General features: G+C 56.0%; 1 protein-coding gene and 1 pseudogene across 7 annotated transcripts in view; both read left to right on the forward strand.

The window, feature by feature from the left end:
* Positions 1-22,414, forward strand: part of CACNA1C (calcium voltage-gated channel subunit alpha1 C) — a 462,078-nt gene extending 439,664 nt beyond the window's left edge. For all 7 annotated transcript variants that reach the window (XM_042248242.1, XM_042248240.1, XM_042248245.1 and 4 more), the window contains 13 exons: positions 1,901-2,066; positions 2,527-2,654; positions 3,310-3,406; positions 3,736-3,838; positions 5,927-6,028; positions 7,201-7,328; positions 7,666-7,800; positions 9,128-9,480; positions 11,234-11,362; positions 13,167-13,273; positions 13,544-13,647; positions 14,930-15,259; positions 16,051-22,414. In XM_042248242.1, coding sequence (XP_042104176.1) covers positions 1,901-2,066; positions 2,527-2,654; positions 3,310-3,406; positions 3,736-3,838; positions 5,927-6,028; positions 7,201-7,328; positions 7,666-7,800; positions 9,128-9,480; positions 11,234-11,362; positions 13,167-13,273; positions 13,544-13,647; positions 14,930-15,259; positions 16,051-16,353 — 2,185 coding nt within the window. In that variant the 3' untranslated portion in view covers positions 16,354-22,414. The remainder of the gene's footprint in view (positions 1-1,900; positions 2,067-2,526; positions 2,655-3,309; positions 3,407-3,735; positions 3,839-5,926; positions 6,029-7,200; positions 7,329-7,665; positions 7,801-9,127; positions 9,481-11,233; positions 11,363-13,166; positions 13,274-13,543; positions 13,648-14,929; positions 15,260-16,050) is intronic.
* Positions 7,050-7,255, forward strand: LOC114114285 (U2 spliceosomal RNA; annotated as a pseudogene).
* Positions 22,415-27,279: the final 4,865 nt, after the last annotated feature.

The raw sequence follows: 27,279 nt of genomic DNA on the forward strand, positions 1-27,279 counted from the left end.
TCATGAAGTGATGGGACCGGATGCCATGATCTTAGTTTTTTTAATTTTGAGTTTTAAACCAGCTTTTTCTTGCTCCTCTTACCCTCATTGAGAGGCTCTTTAGTTCCTCTGGGCTTTCTGTCATTAGAGTGATAATCACCTGCATATCTGAGGTTGTTGATGTTTCTCCCGGAAATCTTGATTCCAGCTTGTGATTCATCGAGCCTGGCATTTCATGAGATATACTCTGCATATAAGTTAAATAAGCAGGGTGACAATATACACACTTGACATACTCCTTTCCCAGTTTTGAACCAGTCCATTGTTCCATGTCCGGTTCCAACTGTTGCTTCTTGCCCTGCGTACAGGTTTCTCAGGAGGCAAGTCAGGTGGTCTGGTATTCCCATCTCTAAGAATTTTCCAGTTTGTTGTGACCCACACAGTCAAAGGCTTTAGCATAGTCAATGAAGCAGAAGTAGATATTTTCTGAAATTCTCTTGCTTTTTCACTTTCTCCCAGCACAACCAATAATAAGTTAAAAAAAAATTTTTTTTAACTTGGTTACCTGGACAGAAGAAGATAAAGCATATTTCTATCTCCTATTAAACCCCAAAATAAATTTCATAGTAAGGGTTATTATGAAATTATTATGAAAAGCAAATTTTGTATCCTTTAGAACATATAGAAGGATATTTTTACAACCTAGAATGCAGCAGGATTTTTCAGACATGATGCCCAAAAAGCACAAAACTAAAGAAAAATTACAATTTGACCACACTGAAATTTAAAACTTCTATTCTTTTAATACACCATCAGTGGAGCTGGGAACGAGCCACAGAATGGAAGACATTGGTCACGAGGTGTGTAACAGAGGACTTATATAAAGAATGTATGAAGATGCCGCAGATGAACAGGAAGACAGCCCAGGAGGCAGACCGCAAACACCTGCCATTCAGCAGATGAAATAAGATTTTTCATCATTATAAAACCAAGTTAAAACAGCAATACATTATTATTTCACACCCATCACATGAAATTCACTAATACCAAGCGTTGACACGTCTAAACTCAGAAACTGAATATAAGAGGGAGGAATGGAGTGGCGGGGTTGGGGGGCAGTGGACAGATTGGAGAGAGGCTAGCAAAAGGGCACAAACTCTGAGCCGTCAGATGAGTGAGGTCTGAGGTCTGAGCTGTAAAATGGTAACTGTAGTTGATGACATGGATCGTATCACTGAAACTTGCTAAGACAGTAGAACGTAAATGTTCTCACCAAAATAGGATAAAGCTGTGAGGGGATGAGTTTGTTATCAGGTGGGAGGAGCCCTTTCCAGCGGGCACACACATCAGACCGTTGTGGTCTGCACTCCAGCTCACAGTCTCGTTTGTCAGTCACGCCCCGGTGGAGCTGAGGAAAGAGCTGGCCCATCTGTAGAGCAGTGGTGTCTCTCCTGCCTGATGCCAGAGCCTGAGTCAGATGGACACTTGGAGAACAAGCAGGGTCAAGCACAGGGAGGACTCACCTGCTGTCCACTGGCGAGTCCACCTGGAAGCCAGCTTCCGTGAAGGCCCTGCGCGGTGGCTGCAGGCTCCCTGGTGACAGCATAGAAAGGAAAAGCCCAATCAGGTGGTGGGCTCTAATGGAATGTAGAGCACCTGCTACACAGGGTGAACAAACCAGAACTAAAATGTATCCAAATGGCTAAATCTCAACACTTAACAGGAACTGCAGAAAAAGGGACTTTGCAGAAAAGATGGAATGTGTTACCTTTCCCATAAAACTTTCAGGCATGGAGACAGTGTTGTGTGTGTATATTCTGTGGATATGCCAGTGCTGGGGGCCTGAGAAGCTTCAGACCCAATTCAGTGGTTCCCCCAGGAGGACGGCTGTGTGAGCCGCTCTGGGCATGGTCTGTCACAGGTGTGCCACTGGGGAGGCCTGGCAGGACATCATGCTGGCCTGCATGCCTGGCAAGAAGTGCGCCCCCGAGTCAGAGCCGGGCAACAGCACGGAGGGGGAGACGCCCTGTGGCAGCAGCTTCGCCGTCTTCTACTTCATCAGCTTCTACATGCTCTGCGCCTTCCTGGTAAGCCGGATGGGGCCAGCGGCCTTGCGTGCTGGGCATGCGGTCCAGGCTGGGCTGAAAGCCTGCGTCCCTGGAACGGCCCAACAAGCTGGGAGGGGCAGGAGCTGGGCCGGGTGAGCTCAGCCACCTCCTCCTCGTCTCTTCTTGGCTCCTGCCTTCATGCCCAAGGACAGGAGGCCGCTCCAGCATCTCTGGCGCTTTGATGAGGAGCGACAGAAGGGTGGTGGACAGTCTCCCCTGTCCTTGGCAGCCCCACCTTGGCAGCTGGCTGTAAGGGAAACTGCCAGCCCACAGTGGGGTTCATGCCGCATAACTGAGGGGAGCTGGTCAGGTCCTCAGTCAAGAGAGCCAAGTCCTGGAGGCCAGCGTTTCCATGGTGCCACATGGCTGGCCTTCGGGAGCGCCGGCCTCCGAGCACGTGGTCCTGGCAGCCACAGCTCTCTGTGCCCATCCTCTGCAGATCATCAACCTCTTCGTAGCCGTCATCATGGACAACTTTGACTACCTGACGAGGGACTGGTCCATCCTGGGTCCCCACCACCTGGACGAATTTAAGAGAATTTGGGCAGAGTATGACCCTGAAGCCAAGTGAGTGCCCAGAGGGAAACCCAAGACCCCTACCTGAGAGGGTGTTGAGTGACCACATGTGGGAAAGAGAGTCGAGACGGGTTAGCATTGTGCGGACCCACTGCAAATCCTGACCTGCACAAGACACCAGGGTCAAGGGTCAAGGGCCAGCAATAGGAGGCCTTAGGCTGAGTGAAGACCATGTCTGCTTTTTTCCATTGAACAGGCAGGTGGTCATAATGTTGGAGCAACCAGTATGTACTTGAGTCAGGATGTCTGGGCCAGGCAGGGCCTGGCTGTATCCCTGCCACAGGTCCATCAGTCCAGGCATCATGCTTAGTTGACTCTCAGAAAAGTGTCAGATGGTTAGATGGTCAGATGGTTAATTGATGGAATCAGCAGTAAATACCGACAATTTCATTGCCTGCTAAAATCCCTTCACCTTTCATTGCCTACTGAAATATAGCACTGATGGAAAATTGCTCCTTAGAAATCTAAACATGTAGATTGGTTTTTGAGTTTTACCACCCAGTTCTACAGCTTGGCACCAGTTTGATCACTAGGGTCCAGCTGTGGAGAGTTCCCCCCACAGGAGACCCCACCCTTGGGCTCAGCAGTCCTGGGCTGCCAGCCTAGACCTTCCTCCTGACCTTCCCTCCTCTCCTGCCTCTTCCAGGGGACGCATCAAGCACCTGGATGTGGTGACCCTGCTCCGGCGGATTCAGCCCCCCCTGGGTTTTGGGAAGCTGTGCCCTCACCGTGTGGCTTGCAAAGTAAGAGATGGACTGGGCTCATGGGAGACACAGCGTAGGGGGGCGAGACACCCTCCAGGTACCCTGGGCAGGCCAGTGTGCCCCTGCAGGGATGAGGGTAGTCTTCATGAGCCTAAAGAAAGGACCGAGCCAAAACAGGCACTGGGGCTCCTTCCCTGCGGCATACATGTCCTCAGACAGTGAAGGAACCACAGAGTGACGTGCACACACGTTTTGAGGCTCCCCCCACCCGACTCCCACATCCTCCTGCCTTGGAGGTACCTCAGGGGTTCCACAGGCGGGTCCTTCAAGAACCAGCAGCTGTGCTGACTCCTGTGCCCCCTCCCCAGCGGCTGGTCTCCATGAACATGCCCCTGAACAGCGACGGGACCGTCATGTTCAACGCCACGCTGTTTGCCCTGGTCCGGACAGCCCTGAGGATCAAGACGGAAGGTAAGATCATGGGGGTGGCCGGGACCCCTAGTGGAGACAGCCAGAGCTGAGCTCGGTGCCTGCGGGGTCCCGGGGCCCCCTGCCCTTGGGGTGTCAGAGCTGCAGCCCAGCGTGATCCTCCCCTACCCCCCTGCCCCAGGGACATCAGCGGAACCAGGCCTGCTCAGGCAGCCTTTGTTCCTTGAGTGGCCTCCTTGCCTGTGACTTTTAGAGATTGTACCAGTGACCCCTTGGGTGAAGTTCAGATGGCAGGAGGTGAGCGCTTCCTGAAGTGGGCCGAGCCCTTGCACCATGGGGCTTTATCAGCTGCAGGTGGATCTCAGATGTCCAGCTTTCCTTGCAAAGTAAACCCTTGTGTCGTCAGGAAGGGGTCACAGTGGATGTGACCATGGTCCAGGTCAGCACAGGCCTGCCCACATACAGGCACAGCCAGCCAGCAGGTGGCATCAGAGCCCCCTGCGCTTGTTCAGGGCCATGCCATTTGGAGGCAGGGACCGTCTTCTGGTTTGTACCGCAGCAGCCCATGGCCAGCAGCAGCTGGGCTGGGCTGTGCTGACCCGCCATCTTTGTGGCCGATTGGTGTCAGAACTGCTCTGGGAGGGCAGAGGTGCACCCAGGGAGCTGTAGCTGCTCCCAGCATCCTGCAGCAACTCTTGGAGCTGGGGCATGCTTGAGACGGAGTCCCAGCACCTGCCCTGAACACCGAGTCTGCATCCTGTGCCAGCCGCGTGCATGGGTCACCTGAGCAAAGTCTGAAACCCAGCAACACAGTCACTAGAGAAAACCCGGCAGTTTCATTTTCCCCTTCAGACCTTTGGATCTGAGGCTCAGGCTGCCCATCCCATCTCCCAGAGGAGCCCTGGACAGGAGGACGAGGGGGCTAGACCGTGATAACACACGGCGCTCTCTCCACCTCGGTTTCTTTGTGAAACAAGAAGGCAGTGACATGTGACATTCAGTTCAGTGGACAAGCCAAGAGGCTCCTTCCCTCAGCTAAATCCTCCCACAAAATGACATAAATATCCAGGATGAAGAACAGGAATCCAGGATGAAGAATCAAGACCCATGTCAAAATTAGGAGCTAATATTAAAAAAAAAGAAAACTCTTAGTAGTTCAAGTTCGGCTGCTCAGTAAAAAGATACTCAGGCTGAAGAGTGGCCAAGGCCACAAGTCAAGCTGGAATAGGCATGAACAGGCCTGTTTCTGCCCACAAAAGACTGGAATGGACAAGGTTGGGTGTACATGCATGTGTGACCAGGAGGGCTAGGCAGGAAGCTCACTGACACGTGAGCTGTGGTTGCCGCAAGCATTGGACCCAGCCATGACATCTGTTCACTACTTTTACCTTCTTCCCTTTCCCAAACTTTCCACAATGACTGTGATTACAATTCTGTCCAAGAGGAAAGGTTTGTTTATCCAAGGAGGGAAGAAATGAAGACTCCTGGAAGGAGCATGCTGTGGTCCTGAAGGCTTGATATAAAGTGAGGATGTACATTTTCATCCTGTGGAAGAATGAGGTACACTGATGCCTGAAGCCCAGAGTCAGCATCATCAAGATAGTCGTCAGACTGAAGCAGGTCCCAGCCGAAGAGCCAGACACAAACAGCCTGTTCGGCAGTGGAGAAAGTAGACCCCTAGGGGCCCCTGATCTCAGGACCCCATCTCCTGGTTTCTGCCCCACATGAGGTTTTGCTGCCTCCCCAGGAGGAGACCCAATAGAGGCCTTTGACTCAGAAGCCCCTGGGTATGGACACTCCCGCGGGTCTGCAGGGAGACCACTCTTCCTCCCAGTGGCCCTCCTGGCAGGTGGCTGTTGGGCTTAGTCTGGCCCTGGCAGCCCCCACGAGGAGAAGCCACGAGTGGGGTGCAGGGTCTCCCTGGCTGCTGAGCGGCAGGTGGGGGCAGGGGAGAGCTGGCCAAGAGGGCATGGAGGTGGGCCACAGGAACCTGCAGAGGAAGAGACAGAACCCACGTTCAGGGCCGCTGGGAAGAGCCCTCAGGCAGCCGTGTGGGCTCCCGCACAGGGACCAGCCTAGCCCACCAGAGGCCCAGGGGACAGCTGCCAGTCAGCCTGTGTGCCCCCACAGGGAACCTGGAACAGGCCAATGAGGAGCTGCGGGCCATCATCAAGAAAATCTGGAAACGGACTAGCATGAAACTGCTGGACCAAGTGGTGCCGCCTGCAGGAGGTGAGTACCCACCCCCAATCCCTGGGCACATGCAGGTCCCACGTTCAGCCTGCGCGAGACCTACCTGTTCCGACTGGAGCCTGGTCCTAGCCTGAGGTCACTGGGGAGGCCAGGCAGGCCCCTGGATGCCTGCAGGTTTGGGAGAACGTCAAGGAGACTGCAAGGTAGGGGCTTTCCCGTAACCCACCCGGCTAGGAGCTGTGGGGGTGACAGGGACTTGGGGGAAGAGCCCCCAGGACCCCCTCTTTTGTTTCTCCTGAGGGGGGTTATGACCCCCTAGGACCCCCTTTTTGTTCCTCCTTGACAACCTTGTCTATCTGTCTTCTGTATCCAATTACTAAAATATAACTCTTTAATACAAAATATATTGTTGGATTGGCCAAAAAGTTCATCCAGATTTTTCTGTAAGATGCTTCTTCAGAAAAGCCCAAACAAACTTTCTGGCCAACTCAGTATAATCAAATTTTTCAGTGAATAAATGCTTAGGGGCAATTGTGCCCAAAGCTGTGGGCACCTGGAGCTCAGTTAGGTTTAAAAAGCAAGGTGGGAGATCATTTTGATGATAAGCTAATTTTCTGTGAGAAAGGAGAGGATACTAATCCATGTGGGGCTTCCCTGGTGGCTCAGCAGTAAAGCATCTCCTTGCAGTGTAGGAGCTGTAGGAGACTCAGGTACGATCCCTGGGTTGGGAAGATCCCCTGGAGAAGGGAATGGTTATCCACTCCAGTACTCTTGCCTGGAGAGTCCCATGGACGGAGGAGCCTGGTGGGCTACAGTCCGTGGGACCACAAAGAATTAGACACAACTGAAGCAACTGAGCATGCATACAAGAATATATTTGCTGACTTGCAGAAAGTATTTGCATAAAGAATCTCTGGGAGAATACTCAGGAAATGAATGAGAAAGGTTCTCTGAAAGGAAATGGGAGTGGGATACCCTTCACTGTACACAGGTCTTTTTGTATATTTTTGTCTTTTTCAACCATGTGTGTGGAGAGTGTCTTTTCAAAAAAATTAAATTGATCGCTTCTCAACCTTTTGTCTAAGATCAAGTGTTGTATCTGTTCTTATCAGTTTAAAAAAGTTAAACTGAGAAAACCTAAGAAGCTGAGAACTCCCAGACAGGGTCCAAGCCCCCATTTACCTCCAACCCTGTCCTCCCTTTGCTCTCAGATGACGAGGTCACAGTGGGCAAGTTTTACGCTACTTTCCTGATCCAAGAGTATTTCCGGAAGTTCAAGAAGCGCAAAGAGCAAGGCCTGGTGGGCAAGCCCTCCCAGAGGAATGCCCTGTCCCTGCAGGTGAGGGGCCCTTGCCCCTGGGGACCTCCTCCCACCTCTGCCAGGTTCCAAGCTCCCACGGGTCCCTTCCTGAAATTCCGAGCCTGCAGGGGGCCTTTCCCCTCCCGCCCTGACTCCTGCGCTCACTGCCCTCTGTAGTCCTGGACTCTCAGCCCTCCTGAGCTCACGGAGTAGGGGGAAGGGCTGGGGGTCTACCGATGCCTCTGAGACTGCCTCTCAGCATGCCTGCACCCACTGTGGACCCCCAGAGCTGGCCTTCTTGGGGAGAGGCAGAGGGGAAGGTGGGTGGCGGGTCGGGTGGGCGCCTGGGCCCTCACGCCCTGTCCCCTCGGCCCAGGCTGGCCTGCGCACCCTGCACGACCTGGGGCCTGAGATCCGCCGGGCTATCTCTGGGGACCTGACCGCCGAGGAGGAGCTGGACAAGGCCATGAAGGAGGCTGTGTCTGCAGCCTCAGAAGATGACATCTTCAGGGTAGGTGGGCACCCCGCCGCAGTCTACAGCCTCTATAACCTGGGTTTGGGGCAGGAGGGCGAGTGTCCTGAACCCGAGGAGAAGAACCAGCCCTGTGCCCCCAGCTCTCCCACTCCTCTCCCCACCCCACCCCTGCCACCCCCCTCAGCTCTCCCAACCCCCTCCCTCTGCCTCCATCCAAGCCTAGCCCTTCTCAAGCTCACAGAGCATCACTGGGCCTTGGAGGAGCAGGAAGCCATTTTCCTAAGGAAGTGCTTCTGAGGAGACGCTTCTTCATTACACATTGGAAAGTGGTGGCCTTGGAGCCACATTTAAGCCACAGGCCTATTTTGTCTGCCAACCTTTGAACGCATGGCTCATTCAAAAAATCTAGACTTCCAGCGTCTCAGAAAAATCAGAAGACGTGTGGGTATCAGGCAGCAGACGCCTGGAAGCCAGTGGCGACCTGGACTTGGACCATGAGGTCTCCAATCCCGAGCGTCCCCTCCAGCCCTCCACCTTGCTGGTTACCGAGGCTGTCAACAGTGCTAACCATGGAAACTAGAGCCCACGGGGATTCTGAGGCCCTTGTGCCCAGATCTCTTCACGAACCCCAAGGCACTTGGCTAAAAATCCTACAGCAAGTGAGACGCGGCCGCCCAGATCTGAGGCAGAGCTGCTCACCCTGCCCTCCCAGCCCTGCCAGGCTCCCAGGTGGCAGGAACACGGGGTGAGAGGGGCCCAGCCCTTGAGGGTCCTGTCCTTGCCATCCTTCTCCCCCTTGCTGTGAAACGTGCCTCACTGAATGGCTCAGGGACACCCTAGCATGTCAGCGTGACCTGAGAGACCCCAGCCTGGCAGAGGCTCCTTGCCCAGGGCAGGGAGGGAAGCTGGGAGAGACACGGACTCCAAATCTGAAATCTAGGGCTCCCCGGGGAAGGAGGCCGTGGTGGGTGTACTTGCTGTGGTGATTCTCAGAACCACTTGGCCAGCGCAGTTTCCAGCTCACTGAGCCAGCCGGGTCCTTGTCTGTCAATCCCCTTGGCACCTTCTGGCCCCTTTCTCTGCCCCTCAGCCCCCACGAGCCTGCCTGCCCCAGGGAAGGGTCTCCATTCCAGACAGTCACTGCGCCTGCCCCCCATCCCATTGGTCCCGGAAGGAGGTCCTGTCACCCCTGCACCTGTCGTCCCCCGAGGGGTCTCAGGGGACTGCCTGGGCCCTTCCAAGCTGCCTGGCCCGCAGGCGAGAGGCCTGGTCAGCTGGGTGCTGCCCAGCGTAGTTGAGCTCCCTGCCTCCCCCGCGGGCCAGCTCTTCACCCACCGCCCTCTCTCTGTCTCTCCTCCCACAGAGGGCCGGGGGCCTGTTCGGCAACCACGTGGGCTACTACCCCAGTGATGGCCGGGGCGCCTTCCCCCAGACCTTCACCACCCAGCGCCCCCTGCACATAAGCAAGGCAGGCAACAGCCAGGGGGACACTGAGTCCCCTTCCCACGAGAAGCTGGTAGACTCCACCTTCACCCCCAGCAGCTACTCATCCACAGGCTCCAACGCCAACATCAACAATGCCAACAACACCGCCCTGGGCCGCTGCCCCCGCCCCGCTGTCCACTCTGGTGCTGTCAGCACCTTGGAGGCCCGCGGGCCCCCCTTGTCCCCTGCCATCCGGGTGCAGGAGGCCTCATGGAGGCACAGCTCCCAGAGGTAAGCTGGGACGTGGAGGGGCTCGGGGAGGAGCGTTTGGCCGGCAGACCCACCTCAAGCTGGGGTGGACCACTGCTGCTGCCGGGACCCTGGCCAGAGGGCAGGTGGATGCTCAGGGAGGCACCGTGGCCCCACTGGCCAGCACATGTCCTGAGGTGCCCGCCTCTAGACGGGGCAGAGGAGCCCTGGCCCGACCCCTGAGATGTTTGTGTCCTGGAGACACAGCAGTCTCCGCCCCCCGGGCCCTTCTCAAGTCTCTGCCCAAATCTGGCCTTGGGGCCAACTGGGACGGGACGGGGTCCCCCTCATCTAGAGGCAGGAGGCCCTTTGGTGGGGCACTCGCCTGCTCTGCCCCAGCCTGGGGCGATTCCTGGTCATCCTGCCAGCATCTCCAGCCGCTGGCCTTTCCTTCCACTCTCTGCTCCCCGGTGAGCCAGGACCCCCAGCTGGGATGTGCTGGGCTGGTGGTACCCACCCCACGCTCTGGGCTTCGGGCAGCATTTACCTTGGCAGCTCTGGGTTCCACAGCCGGGGGATCTGGCTGCTTCAGCCGAGCAGAACAGCTGTGCCAGCAGGAGCTCAGGCCCAAAAGTGACCTCAAACCCCCAACCTGTGTCCTGAGCAGCCTTCGTCCCTTCCAGAAGCAGGCTCCCCGCCTTGGTGTTCGTGCCCCCTTCACCACCATGCCTGAGTTAGCCATGGCCCCAGCCCTGGGCCATGTCCCTCCCCTCACAGCTCAGGGCTGAGTGGGGGTGAGGCCAGCTCTGCCCCCAGGGGTGCTGCCCGCCTGCTGTGATTCTCCACCCCCAGCTTACCCCGTGTGCCCCACCACGCCCTCCCCTTCCTGTTCATGCCAGCGAGAGCCTTCCCGTGTCATGTGTCCCTCACCTGGGGGAGGGCATCCCCTCCAGGGGAGGTCAGGGCCTCCCCTGAGAACCACTCGGATGCTCCCTGAGTGGCTTATGGGCCCCAGGTCAGAACTGGACAATGACCCCCACTCAGTTCTGAGAGGATGAGCCGAGATGACTCCCAGATTCCCTGTGAGTCTGAGCATAAAGGGACCCCAACTCTCAGGACCTTTAGGGAGAAAGATGGACACAGATGGGAAAGGGGGGCCTTTCCCAGCTAAAGACCACATGACCCAGTGAACAGAAGCCCAGGGCCCAGGGGAGAGCTGGGCCCAGGGGAGAGCTCAGCCCAGGGCACGTTCTGGCATGAGGGTCTCAGCTCAGGGGACTCAGGGGACTCAGGCTCAGGCCCCTGTGCTCAGAGGAGCAAGCCCCTGTGTGAGGCCTCTCTCTGCTTGGCTCTAAGAATCAACATCAAACTCAAGGCATGTCAGCTATGACCCCAGGAAGCCCCCAGCAAGTGCCCACAGGCCCCACTGTCTACAGCAGCAGGAGGGACAGCCCCTCCCCCTGCCCCCACCCCAGCCCTTGTGTAGGATCTCACCACCCCACCCTCCAAAGCACCATCTCATCGGCTGCTTCATTTATCACAACCGAAGCCACACAAACAGACAGTTGTACTGGTGGGGATGCTGAGGCATGGGTGGGCAACGTGACTTGTGCCGGGGAAAACTGACCAGCTCAGAACTCAGATCTCCTTGGATCCTAATCCCGAGGCCCCTCCCCTGCACGGAACCCTAACAGGAACGCTCCTGGGTCCGTCAGTGGTGGTGGTGGTCCCTACCTGCTGGGAGAGGGGAGGGGCTGGCAGCTGCTGACATTTGTCTCCATGCTGGACACTTTAGGTGCCCCTCCCGGGACAGCCCAATAGCCATGCTGTGTCAGGAAGAGGCCCCTGGGGACGAGACCTGTGCCATGCGCGTGGACGAGGACGCAGAGCACAGCAGCGAGCCCAGCCTGGTCTCCACGGAGAGGTAAGCTTGACCCTCCCTGGGGAGGGGCCCCCAACTCCTCCTCCAGCAGCTGCAAAGAGGAAGGAAGCCCCCAACTCTGGTTAGCTTGACGCTTGCTTGAGAAATGATGCTTCCAGGGAAATGTCTAATGTTGTTTCCCTAAGCTTTTTTGACTGTGACCAGACATCGTAAATACAGTTTACGGTGAAGCTCAGTAGATACACACGTGCATACCTTGGCTGGCTCAGACGGTGAAGAGTCTGCCTGCCGTGCAGTAGACCCAGGTTTGATCCCCGGGTCAGGAAGCTTCCCTGGAGAAGGGAATGGCAGCCCACTCTTTATTCTTACCTAGAGATGCCCATGGACAGGGGAGCCTGGGGGGCTACAGTCCATGGGGTCGCAAAGAGTCAGACACAACTGAGTGACTAACACTTTTAAGTAGGACTGTTCCTGAAACTGCGTATAATAAAGCTGACAGCAGAGGGCGCTGTTGGCAGCCGTAACTGAGAGCTCCACCAGATCCAGTTAAAGGGAAGGGTTTTTAAACTGCAGGTCCAGACCTGTGAGGGGGCTGTGACATTTGCTTAGTCAGTTACAACCAGCACTCCTAAAAGAAAGCACAGGACAGGGCAGGACAGCAGGAAGTAGCGTGGCCAGCGTCCCAAAGGCAGCACTGTTTTGTGAAGATTTGTTGCCAAGTCTCATAACTATTAATAACCTGTGACTATTCACCAAGCTGAAGCCGTGTTAGACGCTTTCCTGAGAGAAACGCTTCATCACAAGGAACTGCCAGCCCTCCTGGCTTCTGACATTCAGAGGAGGGATTAATACGTGGCCACTCACCATCATCTGTGCCCTCTGCACACGCTCGGTGCTCACAGGCCACTGCCCGGCGTGGATGAGCCGGCCTTGGCAGCCAGCGAGGGGTTATGAGAGGATCTCGGGGAGGAAAGCAGAAGAGATTGCCTACCTAGCTGCTCACCCAGCGGTGGAGACAGCAGGGCACAGACATTCAGAGGAGCTAAGGGTCAAACAGAAGCTGGGTCCTCAAGAGCGGGCACGAGCTGAACAGTAAGACAGTGTTACAGGAGGGTGGCCAAGCCGACAGTAAGAGGAACGTCTGGTGGGTTTTACCCAGCACCTTCCTGGCTCGTGGTCCGCGCAGCTGGAGGACAGCTGCTGTCCTGAGGAGGGCAGCCTCGCTGGCGACAGGAAGGGCTGAATGCCAAGGCAGCTCCACTGGGGCCTGTGCATTCAGCCTAGGGCCTGCAGCGGCTGTTTTCAGGGAAGTGCCCCAGGCCCGGGCGCAGTGGATGCAGGCTCGGGGCCTGGGGGTCTGAGTCCAGCCCTCCTTGTGGCCATCACGCGCCCCAGGCCAGGAGGAGCCATTTCCCACTGAGTTCCCCTGAGAAAGTCCAGGAGCCATTGACTAGACACCCCAAGGTCCCCCCACCATCTGTCACCAGTGACCACACGCCTGTGCTCCCGCTGACCAAGAGTGGGCAGGCCAGGAGAACGTGGGGAGGCATGAGCTTAGGCTCTCCCTGGGAGGGGCTGCATAGGCAGCATCCACCTGCGAGCACAGAGGAGTCCAGGCCGTTCCAGAGAGGAGCTGTGGACCGAGAACTGTGTTCCAGCTTTCTCAACCGCGATGACCAACTTGTGCACACCTGCCAGCATCAGAGGCGTGGGGGGCACACAGGGAACAGGCCAAAGGAGCCGGGAGCTTCTGCTGCCCTGTGGCCTGTAGAAGGCAGCGTCAGGGTCCCCTCACTAAGGGAGAATCAGAAGTCCTGGGGTGACAGTCTCAAGTCCTCTGTTCCAGGCTCTCCTACCAGGATGACGAGAATCGGCAGCTGACTCCCCCCGAGGAAGACAGGAGGGACGTCCGTCTGTCCCCAAAGAGGGGCTTCCTGCGCTCCGCCTCCCTAGGTAACCCCATCCCCTCCCGCCTCCCTAGGTAACCCCACCCCCTTCTCTAGAGGCAGTCAACCCCTCCCCAGTGATGACAAGGCACACAAGGGTGACCAAGGAGTGTCAAGGCCTGGCTGCGATGGGGCCGGATGGACCCCAGGGTGGAGCTGGCCTGGGGCTGGACGTGTGCTAATGTTGCATCTATGCGGGGGACATCCTTGCACCTCCTTGGGTGTGAGCTGTCGCAGCCACGTTCTCTTTCCGTGCTGAGTCATCACCTGTGTGCAGGTCGAAGGGCCTCCTTCCACCTTGAATGTCTGAAGCGACAGAAGAATCCCGGGGGAGACGTCTCTCAGAAGACAGTCCTGCCTTTGCACCTGGTTCACCATCAGGTAGCCCCACCTGGGGACAGGCCGCTGCCCCTCCCCCGCGGGCTGGGTTTCCTGTGACGAGGAGCAGGCCTCCAGACCCCCAGTCGCCCTTCCTGTCCCACACCACTACTGCGTCCCCTCCCCTGCCCAAATAGCCTTCAGGGAAGGGCTCTGCATACCCGAGGACCGTGTACCCCCCCGGCAGGACACCCAAGTGGTCCTGGAGAGACCCTGGGAGGTTGGAAGGACCAGCAGCTCTCATCTCCCTCCAGTGGCCAGCTATTCCCTCCCCAGAACTAACTGTCACTCGTAGCTAGAGCCTGGACATTGAGCAGCACAAAATTAGATCCATGAAATATGGAAATAACCAAAGAATCTCCCAGCAACATGGTCAGGGCAGAGATATGTCAGGAAAGCAGGTCCAGGCAGATTCAGTAGTTGAACTGGCTCTTGGGCTGAGTGACCCCAAGTGAGGGGGTGAAACCCAAGACCCCAGCTTCAAGCTCCTCTTAGGACCTTTGACCCAATGGAGGTTTCCAACAGCTGAACAATCCCCGAGGCCGGTCTCTCTCTTCCCAGCAAATCAGGGTCTAAACTGGACTCTCCCCCACCTTCTCACCTCCTTGATTACACTCCCTTATCATGAGCTTTTGCTTTAAATGGCTTTTTTATCCCAAAGGTGTTTGGTGCCCATTAGGGCTTATAGTCAGCACAAGACAGGCAGAGTTGCTCTGCCCGGGTGAGGGCATTTCTGCTCAGGTTTTGCTCAGCCTGAGTGCTATTGCCAGAGAATGCGTGGTCTCCATGGGGCTTTCTGGAATGTCAACAGCTCTCTGGGGGCCCCAGGGAGGAGAGGCCGGCAGGCTGGGAACACCACGTGCACTGCTGAGGGATTCCTAGGAGCTAGTCTCTCCTCTGCTGATGGTGCCCAAAGGAAGACCCTCCCTCTCTTTGTTCTGCCTTCGTGATCCCCTCCAACCCATCTTTGGCCCTTGGGCTGGGCCTCCCCTCTAGGCAGGGTCACTCCCCATGGCCTATCACATCAGAGCTGGTGGAGAGAATACACAGCCAACGGGGGCAGGGCTGGGACTAGAGGGAAGATGACCTTGAGCCCACTGGGCCTTGGCCTTCTGAGCTCAGGGGAGAGGGATCCCGGCTGACCGATGTCACAGGGTCTGTTAGGGCAGTTGAGATGATCCCTGGGTCTGGGTGCATGACCGCGAGGGTGCAAACACCGGGAGGGGTCAGAGACAGGGACAGGGTGGAGGTCCCCTGACTCAATGCTCTCCCATCCTGTCCACAGGCGCTGGCAGTGGCGGGCCTGAGCCCCCTCCTGCAGAGAAGCCATCCCCCCGGGACCCTCCCCCCACCACGCCTCACACCCCCCGCCACACCTGGCCCAGCCTGGCCTCTGCGGCCTGTGCCCACCCTGCGGCTGGAGGGGGCCGAGTCCAGCGACAAGCTCACCAGCAGCTTCCCATCCATCCACTGCGACCCCCACGTCAGGGAGCCCACGCCCTGTGGGGTCGTCGGCACCCCCAGGAGGGCCCGGCCCGTGTCACTCACTGTGCCCAGCCCGGCAGGGCCCCAGGGCCGGCCGTTCCACGGCAGTGCCAGCAGCCTGGTAGAGGCGGTGAGTGCTTGGGCAGTGCCTGAGGGCTGGGCGGTAGAGGGGTTCAGACAGAACGGAGGAGAACCTGGGTTCTCCCAAGCACATGGAACATCAAGTCTCTTGGCCAGAAAGACACTCACTTAGGTCTCCAATCCATGTGAGTGCCCAGCAGGCTGAGGAAGAGCGGTCACACCAGCCAGGAGATCAGTGGAGCTCTGCGGGGAGGGGCCGTGAGTGAACTCGGAGTGGGAGGAGGGGACAAGGCAGGTGGGGAGCATACTGGACAGGAGGGGGTCGCCTAGGCTCAGCTGCTGTGTCCCCAAGGCCACCAGGAAGGGGGCAGGTGCTTCAGGACAAACGGGGTGGGTGCCAGGCGTTTCCACACACACACACACACACACACACACACACTGTCCCCAGATCCTCAGCCCCCAAATGCAGCCAGGGCACTGGGCCAGGTGTCACCAGAGAAGCCTGACAGTTGCCTGGAAAGAGTCACGTGGGGTGTCAGGGCACCCCAGGGGAGGACCCTGGGGGAGGACCAGGCGCCTGCTCCCTCCGTGCATGCAGCCCGCCTGCATCTGCTGACAGGGCCCCACCCCGAGAGGCCCCTCCTCGGGCCTGCACACCCGAGTGTCCTGGGGCACTCCGTCACACTCCTTCCTGGCGTGCAGGCACACCCACACCTGTGTGCGCACACACGCATGCACGCATACACACACTTTTCCCCAGGCGACCCCTCGGAAGCCCCTGCGCCAGCCCCACGGGGAAGGGCTGGGCTCACAGCAACGTCCCCGGTCCCTGTCCCCCAGGTCTTGATCTCGGAAGGATTGGGGCAGTTTGCTCAGGACCCCAGGTTCCTCGAGGCCACCACGCAGGAGCTGGCCGACGCCTGCGACATGACCATCGAGGAGATGGAGAGTGCAGCCGACGACATCCTCAGTGGGGGCGCCGGGCAGAGCCCCAATGGCACCCTGCTCCCGTGTGCAAACTGCAGGGACCCGGGGCCGGACCGAGCGGGGGGCGTGGAGGACGCAGCCTGGGCGCCCAGCGCCGAGCCCCGCCAGGGCGCAGAGGAGCCCCGGGACAGCAGGGCCTTCGCCAGCGGCCTGTAGCAGCCGGGCTGGAGACGCCGGCTTTTTATTTGTCTCAATGTTCCTAATGGGTTCGTTTCAGAAGTGCCTCACTGTTCTCGCGGCCTGGAGTTAACCGGAACAGCGTCTTCATTCATTTCGTGGGGACAAGACCAAGTCGGTGGCCAGGAGAGAAGCAGCCGCAGTCCGTGTCCAGCGGGGGCGGTGGGGGCGGGGGCGCGGGCGCCAGGGAGGGGTCCGCCTTGGCTTCCCAGCCCTCACCCAAAGGACCCTATGCTAAACGGGTGTCTTTCAACTTTGCTTGTAAAAAAACTCATTTTGCACATATTCTGTATGAGCCTCACTGTCCCCATAGAGCCAGGGCCCTGTGCGTCCACAGAAGGAAGGAGGACCCGGCCCGCCCCTGGGGAGGAGCAGGCCGGCCACGGCCACCCACGCCACCTGTGTCTGGACCCTTCCTGCCAGGCCACAGTCGCGGGCCCAGGGGAGCGGGCGTGCCCGCCGGGCCAAGACCAGTGGTGACTGTCCAGCGCGCTTTTGTTTTGGGGTTTGACATTTTTCTTGACAGCATGTTGTAGTTTTCATTTGGGTTTTTTTTTAATATATAATTTTGTTTTCCCAGGGGGAGGGGAGAAAGAAGAGTGTTTACAACGTTTTGCAGCCACGCACCTTACTGTCTTCACTTTTGCAAATGTAGATTGGATTTGGTTTTGTTGTGTTATTTAGCGGTCGGTTTCTTTTTCTACGGAGGATTCAGCTGAGCCGCCGTAGGAGGGTTTTGTCAGCCATCATGTACACCCAATAATTTGTTATAATTTCCGCAGGTAGTGACAAGATTTTTTTGATTTGGTTTCCTAATTTAAAGGTGTAGGGTCTTGCACAAGCGAGTATAGTGGTGGGTGCCCGGGGTCTCCGAGTGTGCGTGCCGTGTGTGCGGTGGGTGGTATGTGTGTGGTGGGGGCCAGTCTGCAGCCGCCAGGCCTCCCGCAGGTCCCCTTCAGGCTCAGCCGTAGGGAGGCCTGAATCTGGGGCCATTTGAAAGCAAAAACAAACCACTGTCTCCGCTTCTGAAACGGGAATCAGTAACTGCATTTTCTGTCCCACAAGATATGCAAAAACAATGCAATAATATTCATTTTACAAATACAATTGTGAGTTGTGTTGGCATTAAAACTGTATTTAAAAAAACCACACAGAAATTTAAGGGAGAAACTCAGAAGGCTTTTCGCTTCGATTTGTTCTATGTGACGTTTCACTGCGTTGATGGTGTTTCTGCTGAAGAGACCGTTATACTTGAATTCAGGTCAGTCTCAGTATTTTACAAATATTTTTTTAAAACTGAATTGCAATTGTGCCAAGCGAATATAATGAATTAAGTTTGTTTTTGAATTCACTTCTTGTATATTTGCTGCATGTAAGTAAATCATTTTGTATTTGGAGTGTGACAAGCCTTACCTTTGAGCTCTTAAGTGCTTTTCTACGTGTGGCTGGGAAGTGGGACGGCTCTTCTCGGTTGTGTGTCAAGTGCCGGCACCACCCGTGTGGGTCCCACGCAGGCTTGGGCATCGCTGTTTTGCATATCTTGTGTTTGCTTCCGTTTGCCTCCACTTTCCCCAGCCTGGATGTAGGTGTATCCGTATCTTGCTTTGAGAGACCAGGACTTGTCTATTCCACCCTCACTCTGTCCGCTCTGCCCCGGTTCTTGGATTTGGGATTTCTCTGGGACAGCCTTGCACCATGAGGGGTTGTGTGGTGCCCTGACCACCCTCTTCCATCACAGGCAGGCATAGGGCCCCCTCCCCGAGGAGAGGTGGCTCACCTCACTGTTAGGCATCCCCCAGCACAAGCATTCCTTAAGAATGTTTCCACTGACCAGGAGGGTGGAGGAGAGGGCGTCCTCAGCTGGACAGCAGAGGCTGGAGCCAGGCAGCAGGTGACAACTCGTCCGTCCAAAGTCAAGTGCATCAGGCTCGCTTCTCCACCTTCAGGGTCTCCTCCAGGGTCTGCCGTCATGGTGTGGCAGCCATGGTAAGGGACCAGGATTGGGGGTGGCGCTTGGGGAGCTGGCAGTGAGGGCGGGACTGGAGGCACTAGGGGGGCATCTCTGTTGGGTGCTGAATCCTCAAGCAGATTCCAGCAGTGAGCGTTGAAACGTGACCAGTTTGGGAAAACAGGACCCAAGCATTCATCTAGGCCCTCCCCGTCGAATCGCCTCCAGCGCCTGGCTCGCCCAGCCCCTCTTGGCACTGACTCGTGTGAGCAGCCCCTTCCTCTGTAAAGATGTGCTTTGCTGTGATGGGCTGCTTTTCCTGTGATGGGCTGATGCTCAGCCCCCGGTGAGTGGAGGCTGGGGACAGCAGGCTGCGCCCTGCTCCTCCAGGCCCAGCCCTTCCCATCTCAGGCTCCTTCTCGGTGCCACCGTGGTCTTCTAGACCTTTCGTTCAAGTCCCTTGTCCCCTTCCCCTGTGTCTGCCTCGGCCACTAGGATTTCAGCTAGAGTGGAGGACAGAGCCTTTCGGCACTGGTGCCTGGTCCCCGCTGTGTGTTTGGCCCCCGGTGAGACATGGGCTCTCAGCGGGCCTCCGCCGCACACCTGCGCACACGTGGCCTCCTCGGACTGCTTTCGTTTCTGCTTTGCACTTTCCACCTGTGTCACCAAGTCTCACCGGCCAGCTCGTGCTGGGCTCTGCCAAGGGCTCCCTCACCCCATCTCGCACCGCAGGCCTCCTCACTGCCTGCTCGTCTGTCAGGAAGACCTGTCCAGGGAAGGGTCTCCCTGGGCCTGAGCGCAGGCCCAGCTAGCGCGGGACGGACATGTGACACCTGTCCTCCTGAGCCTTGTCAGCAGCGTGGTCCCCATCTGTGCATCTGACATAGAACCTTCTCAAAAGCAGAGCCGTCGAGTCTTCTGAGACCCTTGGGTGGCTGGAGAGAAGCCGCAGTGGCCAAGGACCCTACACGCCTGAAGAGTCTGGGTCCAGGGTTCGTGAACCCAGCTTGTGTTTGTCCGCTGACAGGCAGCCTCTTGTTTCCACCTTGATCTTACAGTTAGTCAGGAGCTTGTCTCCTTCCTGCGCCCACCTAGAAAGTTCTTTTTGGTCTTGGGGAAGAAAGGATGATTTTATCCCCCCAGATTTCAGCTCGATTCGTGCGTTTTTCTCTGCTTCGTTCAGAAGCTCTTTGTTCCAGCCGCTTCCTTCATCTTCTCAGTCTGGCTGGACCCCAGAGTCTTGTGCAGCCCATCTTTATCCTTCTCTGCGCTCTGGCTTCCGAGCTCTGGGGGTCATCAGGAGCTGCCCATCACGTCCTCCCCACCATCCTCCCCTCAGACCATCTCCCCAGTGGTCAGCTAAGGGCACCTCGCCCTCCAAGGCCGATGAAGCGTCTTCCTGAGGAAAAGGAGCCCCTGGAAGGAAGAGCTTGGGGTCATGGAGGGGGGGAGGCTGTTTTCCAGGGGGTGGGTGATAGCACGTGCCCCCACCCCAAAGGCCAGGAAACAGAAGGGACTTAGAGCAGCACAGGGAGGAGGTGGTGGGAGGGGGATCAGTGCTGGCAGCCTCGTCACACCTCATCACAGATGTGGCTAAGGACGGTGGTGGCGTCTCCCCGCTCCCCGCTCCCCGCCCCTCGAGGAACCTGCAGGGACAGGCATGTCATGTCTCAGAGGCAGAAACGGCCAGGGAAGGGCGACCTGGTGTCCACCCTCCAGGCACCCCGTCAGTCCAGCCAGAGCCCAGGCCAGGCTCTGGTCTGCGGCGAGCACTAGCACAGATCCGAAGGGAAATGGGGACACAGGGCCTGTTTGACCCCCGTGTCTGCGGCTTCTTTTCATGGAAACGGTGGTGACTGCCCAGTAAAGGGGCTGAGACCCCAAGATCTGCTTCAGAAGAAGAAAAAATAAAATTCCACTCCAGCTTATTTTCCAGCTGAACCACCGTCTCCGAACGTGTGTGGTATCTGCACCCCCCCACCCCCTCCTCTGCGGACAACCCCCCACATGTGGGCCGTGGGCCCTGAAGGCAGGCAGGGGGCGTGGGGAGGGGTGACCTGAGGTCACCCCAGGAAGCTAGTGTCCAGCTTTCCCAGCTGCTGTACCGTCAGGGGGCCTCCCTCCCTCTCCCAGTGCCCCCCCACCCCCACCCCCGTTTCCCCCCCTCCCGCTGTTGGGGGGGGGACCCCCCGAGAGCCAATTCTCTTTGTGTCTTTATTTATTTATTTATTTTTGTGTCAAAACAACAAAGCGCTGCCTTGTGGGGCCAGAGGGCAAACTATCAGGTAAATGGGTTTTGCCAGGCTTCCTGTTGTCGGGGAGATGCTTGAGGCACACCCGTGCACACATCTACACACACTCATGTACACATGCACTCAACTGCACACGCGTTCACGGGCACACACCTGACGGGCAGGGGCTGGCCCTCCCAGGCTGATCCTCCTCATAGAAGGCTGAGCCCCCGCTGCAGAGAGAAGCAGAGGTTCCCCCACCCCGGGCAAAAGGTGCCCATTGGAGTGACTATAAACTAAATGTCGTTGCCCTTCATCAAGAACATCCCACCACTCCTATAATCGAAGTTTTCCTGCCGTGAACTCAGGAGACTTGGTCCACAGCAGGCCAAGGGGTGGGTGGGGGTCCCCGGGGGGCGCCTGGAGTGTCAGCAGAGGCCCCTCCTGGGCGGTTGCCCCGGGACCTTCGGGAGGTACTGTGAGGCTGAGGTGGGCCAATGGCTGGAGCCTCAGGGCAGAGCCCGAGGCGGGATTGTCCCCGGAGTCTCCCTTTCTGCAGAGAATCAGGGACACCCAGGCCCTGGCTCGGTTCACCAGGTGACTGAGGAGAATTCAGCCGAGCCCGCTGCCTCCTGCAGGTCGCGGGCAGCCCTTCGTGAGGCGTTCAGGTCCCTATTTCAGAACAAGTGGCCTAAATGGGATTCGGCTCTCAGAAAGGCAGAGGGACACTGAGCCCACGTGAATTAACAAGTTTGCCACCTGGGATCACTGTGCGTGAGAAACAGTTTCCTCCAAGGTCGCATCAGAGCAGCTGTGGGGCAGAGGCTATCTGTGTTGGGGGGTCGTGTCTGCAGGTCATGTCTGGGCACAGTGGTGCCCGCTCACCACGCGGCCCTGAGGCTCCCACGCCACCATCCTCAGTGCCGCTGGGTCTGTGGGCTGGGATGAGGGAGACGGGGTCTGGCCTCTGTCACCCACTCCTAGCTCCTGCGGGTCCTGATTCCCGGAGCGGGGCCAGCCAGGGGAGGCTCCTGTGCTAGATGGGTCCCAGCAGGCAAGCTCCCCGCCCAGCACCTCCAGTGTGGAGAAGCCACGCCAAGGCTTGAAAGGGACAGTACCTGGGACTCGAGGCCACGATCTCCCTCACGAGGTGGCCCTGAGCCCCAGACATGAGGCCCTGGGGGGCCTGCCTGTATCGAGTGCATCCCCCCACCCTCAGAATCCGGCCTTGACCTCCCACCCGATGACCTGCTCCTGCCCTTCCCCCTGCGCATCCTGTTATTCCAGAGCCCTGTGCAAGGAAGCTCTGCTCCGAGGCTGAGACGTCCAAGGTGAGCAGGTTTGGACCAGTCTGATGTGGCAGCGAGAACCACCCGTGGAAAACACATCCACTGAGAGAGAGGGTGGCAGGCTCCCGCTGGTGAAGCACCAGACACTACTTTCCTGTTTTATTTGGATGCCCCTCGAGCCGCCCAGCCAAGGTCCTCCATGCGGGAGGGTCCAGACGCAGCCCCTCTGCTCCTCATCCCGGCTCGGAGTTCCCCCAGCGCCCCCACCCACAGAATCACACTGGTTCTCAGGCAGTCGGCGCCCCCACGCCCCCACACCTCCCTGCGGGCCCTCGCGTGTTGTAAATACTGTTATACAGTTTGTAACCATCGTCACCTGAGTCGGCAGCCTCGCCTGTGTCCCTTCTCACCTCGAGAAAGGCCAGGGCGTCGAGAAGAGCTTCAGGGCCATCTCTGTGAGACGCTGTGTATATTCCTGTAAGATTGCATTTTTATCTAAGGAATGATGTTATTTAAAAAACAAAACAAAACAAAAAAAAACAAGAATTGCGAATAAATTTCTTAACAACGTCCTCGTTGGCTTGGTCATCTTGCCCTTCTCACCTCCTTAACTGTTTCCTGGACTTGCAGAACCGTACTTAACCCTCCACTGACGTCTGATCCCCAAAGGGGAAACTCGGGGACTCTGACCCCGGGCATGGTCTCCAACCTCATTGCAGTAACTCATTGCATCCCCCACATCTTCCTTTCAGTTAATGGTCAAAGGTTGAAAGGGGACAGAAGAGGAGAAATTAAATGGATGACCCACAAAATCCAGTTGCTTCTCCTCTACCCACCATCATCTAGAAAAAGGCACAGAACTGGTTTTGAATGAAGCAAGGATGGAGCGGGGAGGGAAGGGAACAAGGGGTGGGGAGGGGAGGAGATCATGTATGTCAACGTACTCTGGGTTCTCCCCAGTGGTCCAGCGGTTAGGACTCCCAGCTCTCACTATGGACAGTGCGGGTTCACTTTTCCTGTCAGGAAACTAAAGCCCCACAAGCTGCAGGGTCGGCCCAAAAACCCTTTATTTTAAATTACTTTGAAAGCTATAAGCATGCAAAGTGAAAGTGAAAGTCGCACTGTTGTATCCGACTCTTTGTGACTCCATGGACTGCAGTCCATGGAATTCTCCAGGCCAGAATCCTGGAGTAGATAGCCTTTCCCTACTCCAGGGGATCTTCCCAACCCAGGGATCGAACCCAGGTCTCTCAAATTGCAGGTAGATTCTTTACCAGCAGGGCCACAAGGGAAGCCCAAGAATACTGGAGTGGGTAGCCCATCCCTTCTCCAGGGGTTCTTCCTGACCCAGACCCAGGAATCAAGCTGGGATCTCCTGCGTTGCAGGCAGATTCTTGACCAACTGAGCTATGAGTGAAGCCCTATAAACATGCAAGCTTCTTTTTTATTATTCAACTGATTCAGACCAACCCTCATGATTCCCTGTGTAAAACTAACCAGTCCCAGAAACAATATCTTAGTTGGAAAAAGTTGCAGATCATCCTCATGGACAATCGAGTCCATTCCGGGAATTACAGTCATCACCGCCCTCCCCGCTCCTCTGCTGGAGCCCCCACCCCCAACTCCCACCCCGTACCCTGAGCCCTGGAGTCCAGGCTCCAGGGAGGAGAAGGACTCGAGCAGACACTGCTTGTCCAGCTCCTGGAGGAGGAGGTGAGTGGGCACCCCCCAGGAGCTGCCCCTCCAGTCACGGTCAGCAACAAGGTGTTACCAGCAATGACAAAGTGCGTGCCAAAGCTTGTAAATGATGCTTCCGATCAGCTGAGACAGACTGGAGACTTGCCCTGTGATGGATCTGTTCTGCTTGGGTTATGAATGCCCCCTTAAGTGGAGTAAGGGAGCCAGGCCCCACCCTGGGCGTGGTCAGCCTGTGAGAGGCCCTCATGGGTGGACGGCCTCCCCGCTGCTCTGCTCTCCGGGGTCAGAGTGCAGGTCTGGCTGGGCTCCGGCCTCCCCCTCATCAGGCCTGCTTCTGCCCACTTCTCCCTTTCTCCCCACGAGGCAGATGTGGTTATTGATCTGATTGTCCAAAGAACTAGGTATGAGTCAGGCTTTGTTTATTGGAAGAACTGATGTTGAAGCTGTAACTCCAATACTTTGGCCACTGATACGAAGAGCTGACTCATTTGAAAAGACCCTGATGCTGGGAAAGATTGAAGGCAGGAGGAGAAGGGGACAACAGAGGATGAGATGGTTGGATGGCATCACCAGCTCAATGGACATGAGTTTGGGTAAAGTCCAGGAGTTGGTGATGGACAGGGAGGCCTGGCGTGCTGTGGTTCATGGGGTCGCAAAGAGTCGGACATGACTAAGTGACCGAACTGACCTGGGCCCTTGAGGGGACAGGGACACATGACACTCCCCTGCACTTGCTGCTTCCTGCTTCCACGTCACTAACAGAACTAAGCCCTCATTCCGTGCACCTCCATCTCTCTCCCCATCTCCACACAGCTTGCCAGGTAGCTGGCCTTCATGGACTTTCAAGCCCCTGCAACCCTCTCCTCTAATGTTGCCTTTTTAAAACCCTTCCCTGAAAGCAAAGGGGAGGCCAAGTTTTCTGAGCCTGAGTGGCCCGTTCTCCCCACATGTCCCCACATTGCACACCTTGCATTAAACACTGTTCTTTCACCACAACCCATGAGAGCCTGGAAGACTGGCTTTCCTGCGCCCAGGCAGGTAGACCCAAGTCTGGTTCAGGAACAAACAAAACCAGATCCACAGATACAGAAAACAAATCAGTGGTTACCAGGGGAAAGGAAGGAGGAGAAGGGCAAGGTAGGTGCCGGCGGGGAAGAGGAATAAACTACTATGTATAAAGTAGATCAGCTACAAGGGTATTGTACGCACAGGGAATTAGTCATTTCGTTGTAATAACTTTAAACCGAGTGTAATCTATTAACGTGTTGAATCACTGTGCTGTACACCTGCAACTGATACAATATTGTAAATCGACTACATCTCAGTTTAAAAAAAAAACACACATCTGATTATTTATACGTAATCCTTGTGCACACAGAGCTGTAGCTCTGTGGCCTGGGGTAAATCACATCATCTCTGCAGGCTTGTTTGCAAGTCTATAAAACCCACGTCACCACCCCACAGGTGGAGGCGGCAGTGGAACCTGGCCAGGCCGGGCCTTGTGTCTGCACTGAGCAAACAGGGTTTACCCCTCCCCTATCACCCGGGTCTCAGGCTCCGCAGGCTCAGCCGTCAACCTGCTCTGTGCAAACCCAGAAATGAGCTCCAAGGAACTGAATGAGCACCTGGGTCTGAGAGGACAGAATACAGGTTCGGGGTGGAGGGGGGGGCGGTGCTGAGCTCCTCTTGGCCTCGCCCTGAGGGTCACTCTGCCCCCTCCAGCCAGCACCCCAGGACTTGCTTTCCAAGGGACCCCAACTCCCCAACAACCATTTCCCCCTTGGGGCCTGACTTCTGTCCCCCGACCCCAGTGGGGCTGCGCCTTCACAGCTCAGTGGAAGCCTCGCAAGGCCTCCGCCCTGGGTCTTTCTGAGTCTAGAGCCTCGGGCAGGGGTGGGCCTGGGGGCCTGACAAGGGTTGATGAAACTAAAAGCCTTGCGTCTCTGCTGGTCACCAGGTGATTGGACTCGGCAGGGACTGTAGGGAGACGAACCGCGGTGGTGGTTTCATAGCCTGGACCCTTTAAACAGGTACATCATGCACAGTATGTCAATAGATCCCTATAAAGTTGTCCAAAGGAAATCAAGTAATAGGGCAGCTGACCTCGTAGCCTCCTGGTGTGATGTCCTGTGAAATACACCGCGTCACTGGGAAGGTGCTCTTGCCGAAACGTCTCACCTGAATCAAACTGAGCCTTCAGACCTCACTCCCTGTCTACAGGAAGTGCAGGGAATAAAAAAATTCACGTGGAGACACCACCAAGAAACTGCCAGATGACTAGAAAGTGTGGAATATTCAATATCATTTTAAAAACAAAACCAGCTAGGGAAATGTTCTCAATCGAAAGAGGTAACATCACCTCATGCGTTGTGAAACTTCAGTGAGCCCTGGTTTGAGAAAAGCAACTGTGAAAACACTTGGGGCGTGATTTGGGGAATTTGAACAGGAACTGAACATTAGGGGGTTCTTGTCATTTTCCTCTGTGTAATAAAGGCATTATGAAAAAATAAATTAACAAAGGCATAATGTTTAGGTAAGCCATCCCTCTTCTTAGAAGATGCTTGTTGAAATATCTGGGGGCAAACATCATATCTGCAATTTTTCAATGTTTCCGAGACACACAGCCACGTGCTCTGACACCAGAAATGCAAGCATGACAAGGCGTTAGCAAAGACGGAACTTTATTCTTTTCCGAAATGGCTTTGGAGAGTCTCGGTCCTTTGAGTTTCCACCCAAAGTTTAGAATCGGCTTGTCAATTTCCATGAAAAGAGCTGGTAGGATTTTTTTTAAGGTTATTATTTATTTACTTATCTGCCCATGCGACATGTAGGATGTTAGTTTCAGGGATCGAACCCACTCCCTCTGCAGGGGAAGCACAGGGTCTTAACTACTGGACCACCAGGGAAGTCCTCAGCCCAGTAATATTTTGATTGAGAAGTACTCTGCCCTTGAATTTACACTCTGCTGCCCTCTCGTTGAGCACACTGCCCTCCAGCACATTGCTGACGATCACTTCCGCAGAGTTCTACACCCCCATGACCCCTCAGCTTCATGGGAATCCCTTGTGATTCTTTGATTCATCTTGCCCAACATGACTTCTGTTCCACCATCTACATCCCTCTCCTTTCTTCCTTCAGATTTCAAGTTTCCCTTTTAAAGCCATAAATTTAATCATTATTCCTGGAGGTGGGGAGTCCCTGCATGGGGAACTCCAATCCAAGAGGACAGAACATTTAATTCCTTTCCCAAGCTCACCACATGCCTGGTTAATTCCTTTCCCGAGCTCACCACCCCTGCTCCCTGGGCTCTGCCCTGACTCTCTCTCACCTCAGGCAGGGATGGACTCTCTGAGAGCCTCCGTTTACTTAACATTAAGTAGAAAGATTAGACTAAATCTGTGCTGTGGTTTCACTGTGGCAATGGTTTGATTTGGTTTTGTAATCACCAAAACTCCTTCAAGATTCCGATGAAATCTATCCAGGAAAAAGTACACTCACAAATAAACATTTTGCAAATCATCTCCAAGAGTTTACAAACTTGGCAGAGCCTACCCACAGTCTTCATGTTAACAAAGTAATGTTCAAAATTCTCCAAGCTAGGTAGGCTTCAATGGTACATGAATCAAGAACTTTCAGATGTTCAAGCTGGATTTAGAAAAGACAGAGAAACCAGAGATCAAACTGCCAACATTCATTGGATCATAGAAAAAGCAAGAAAATTCCAGAAAAACATCTACTT

Source organism: Ovis aries, chromosome 3, assembly GCF_016772045.2.
Source record: "Ovis aries strain OAR_USU_Benz2616 breed Rambouillet chromosome 3, ARS-UI_Ramb_v3.0, whole genome shotgun sequence".
Taxonomy (NCBI): Eukaryota; Metazoa; Chordata; class Mammalia; order Artiodactyla; family Bovidae; genus Ovis; species Ovis aries.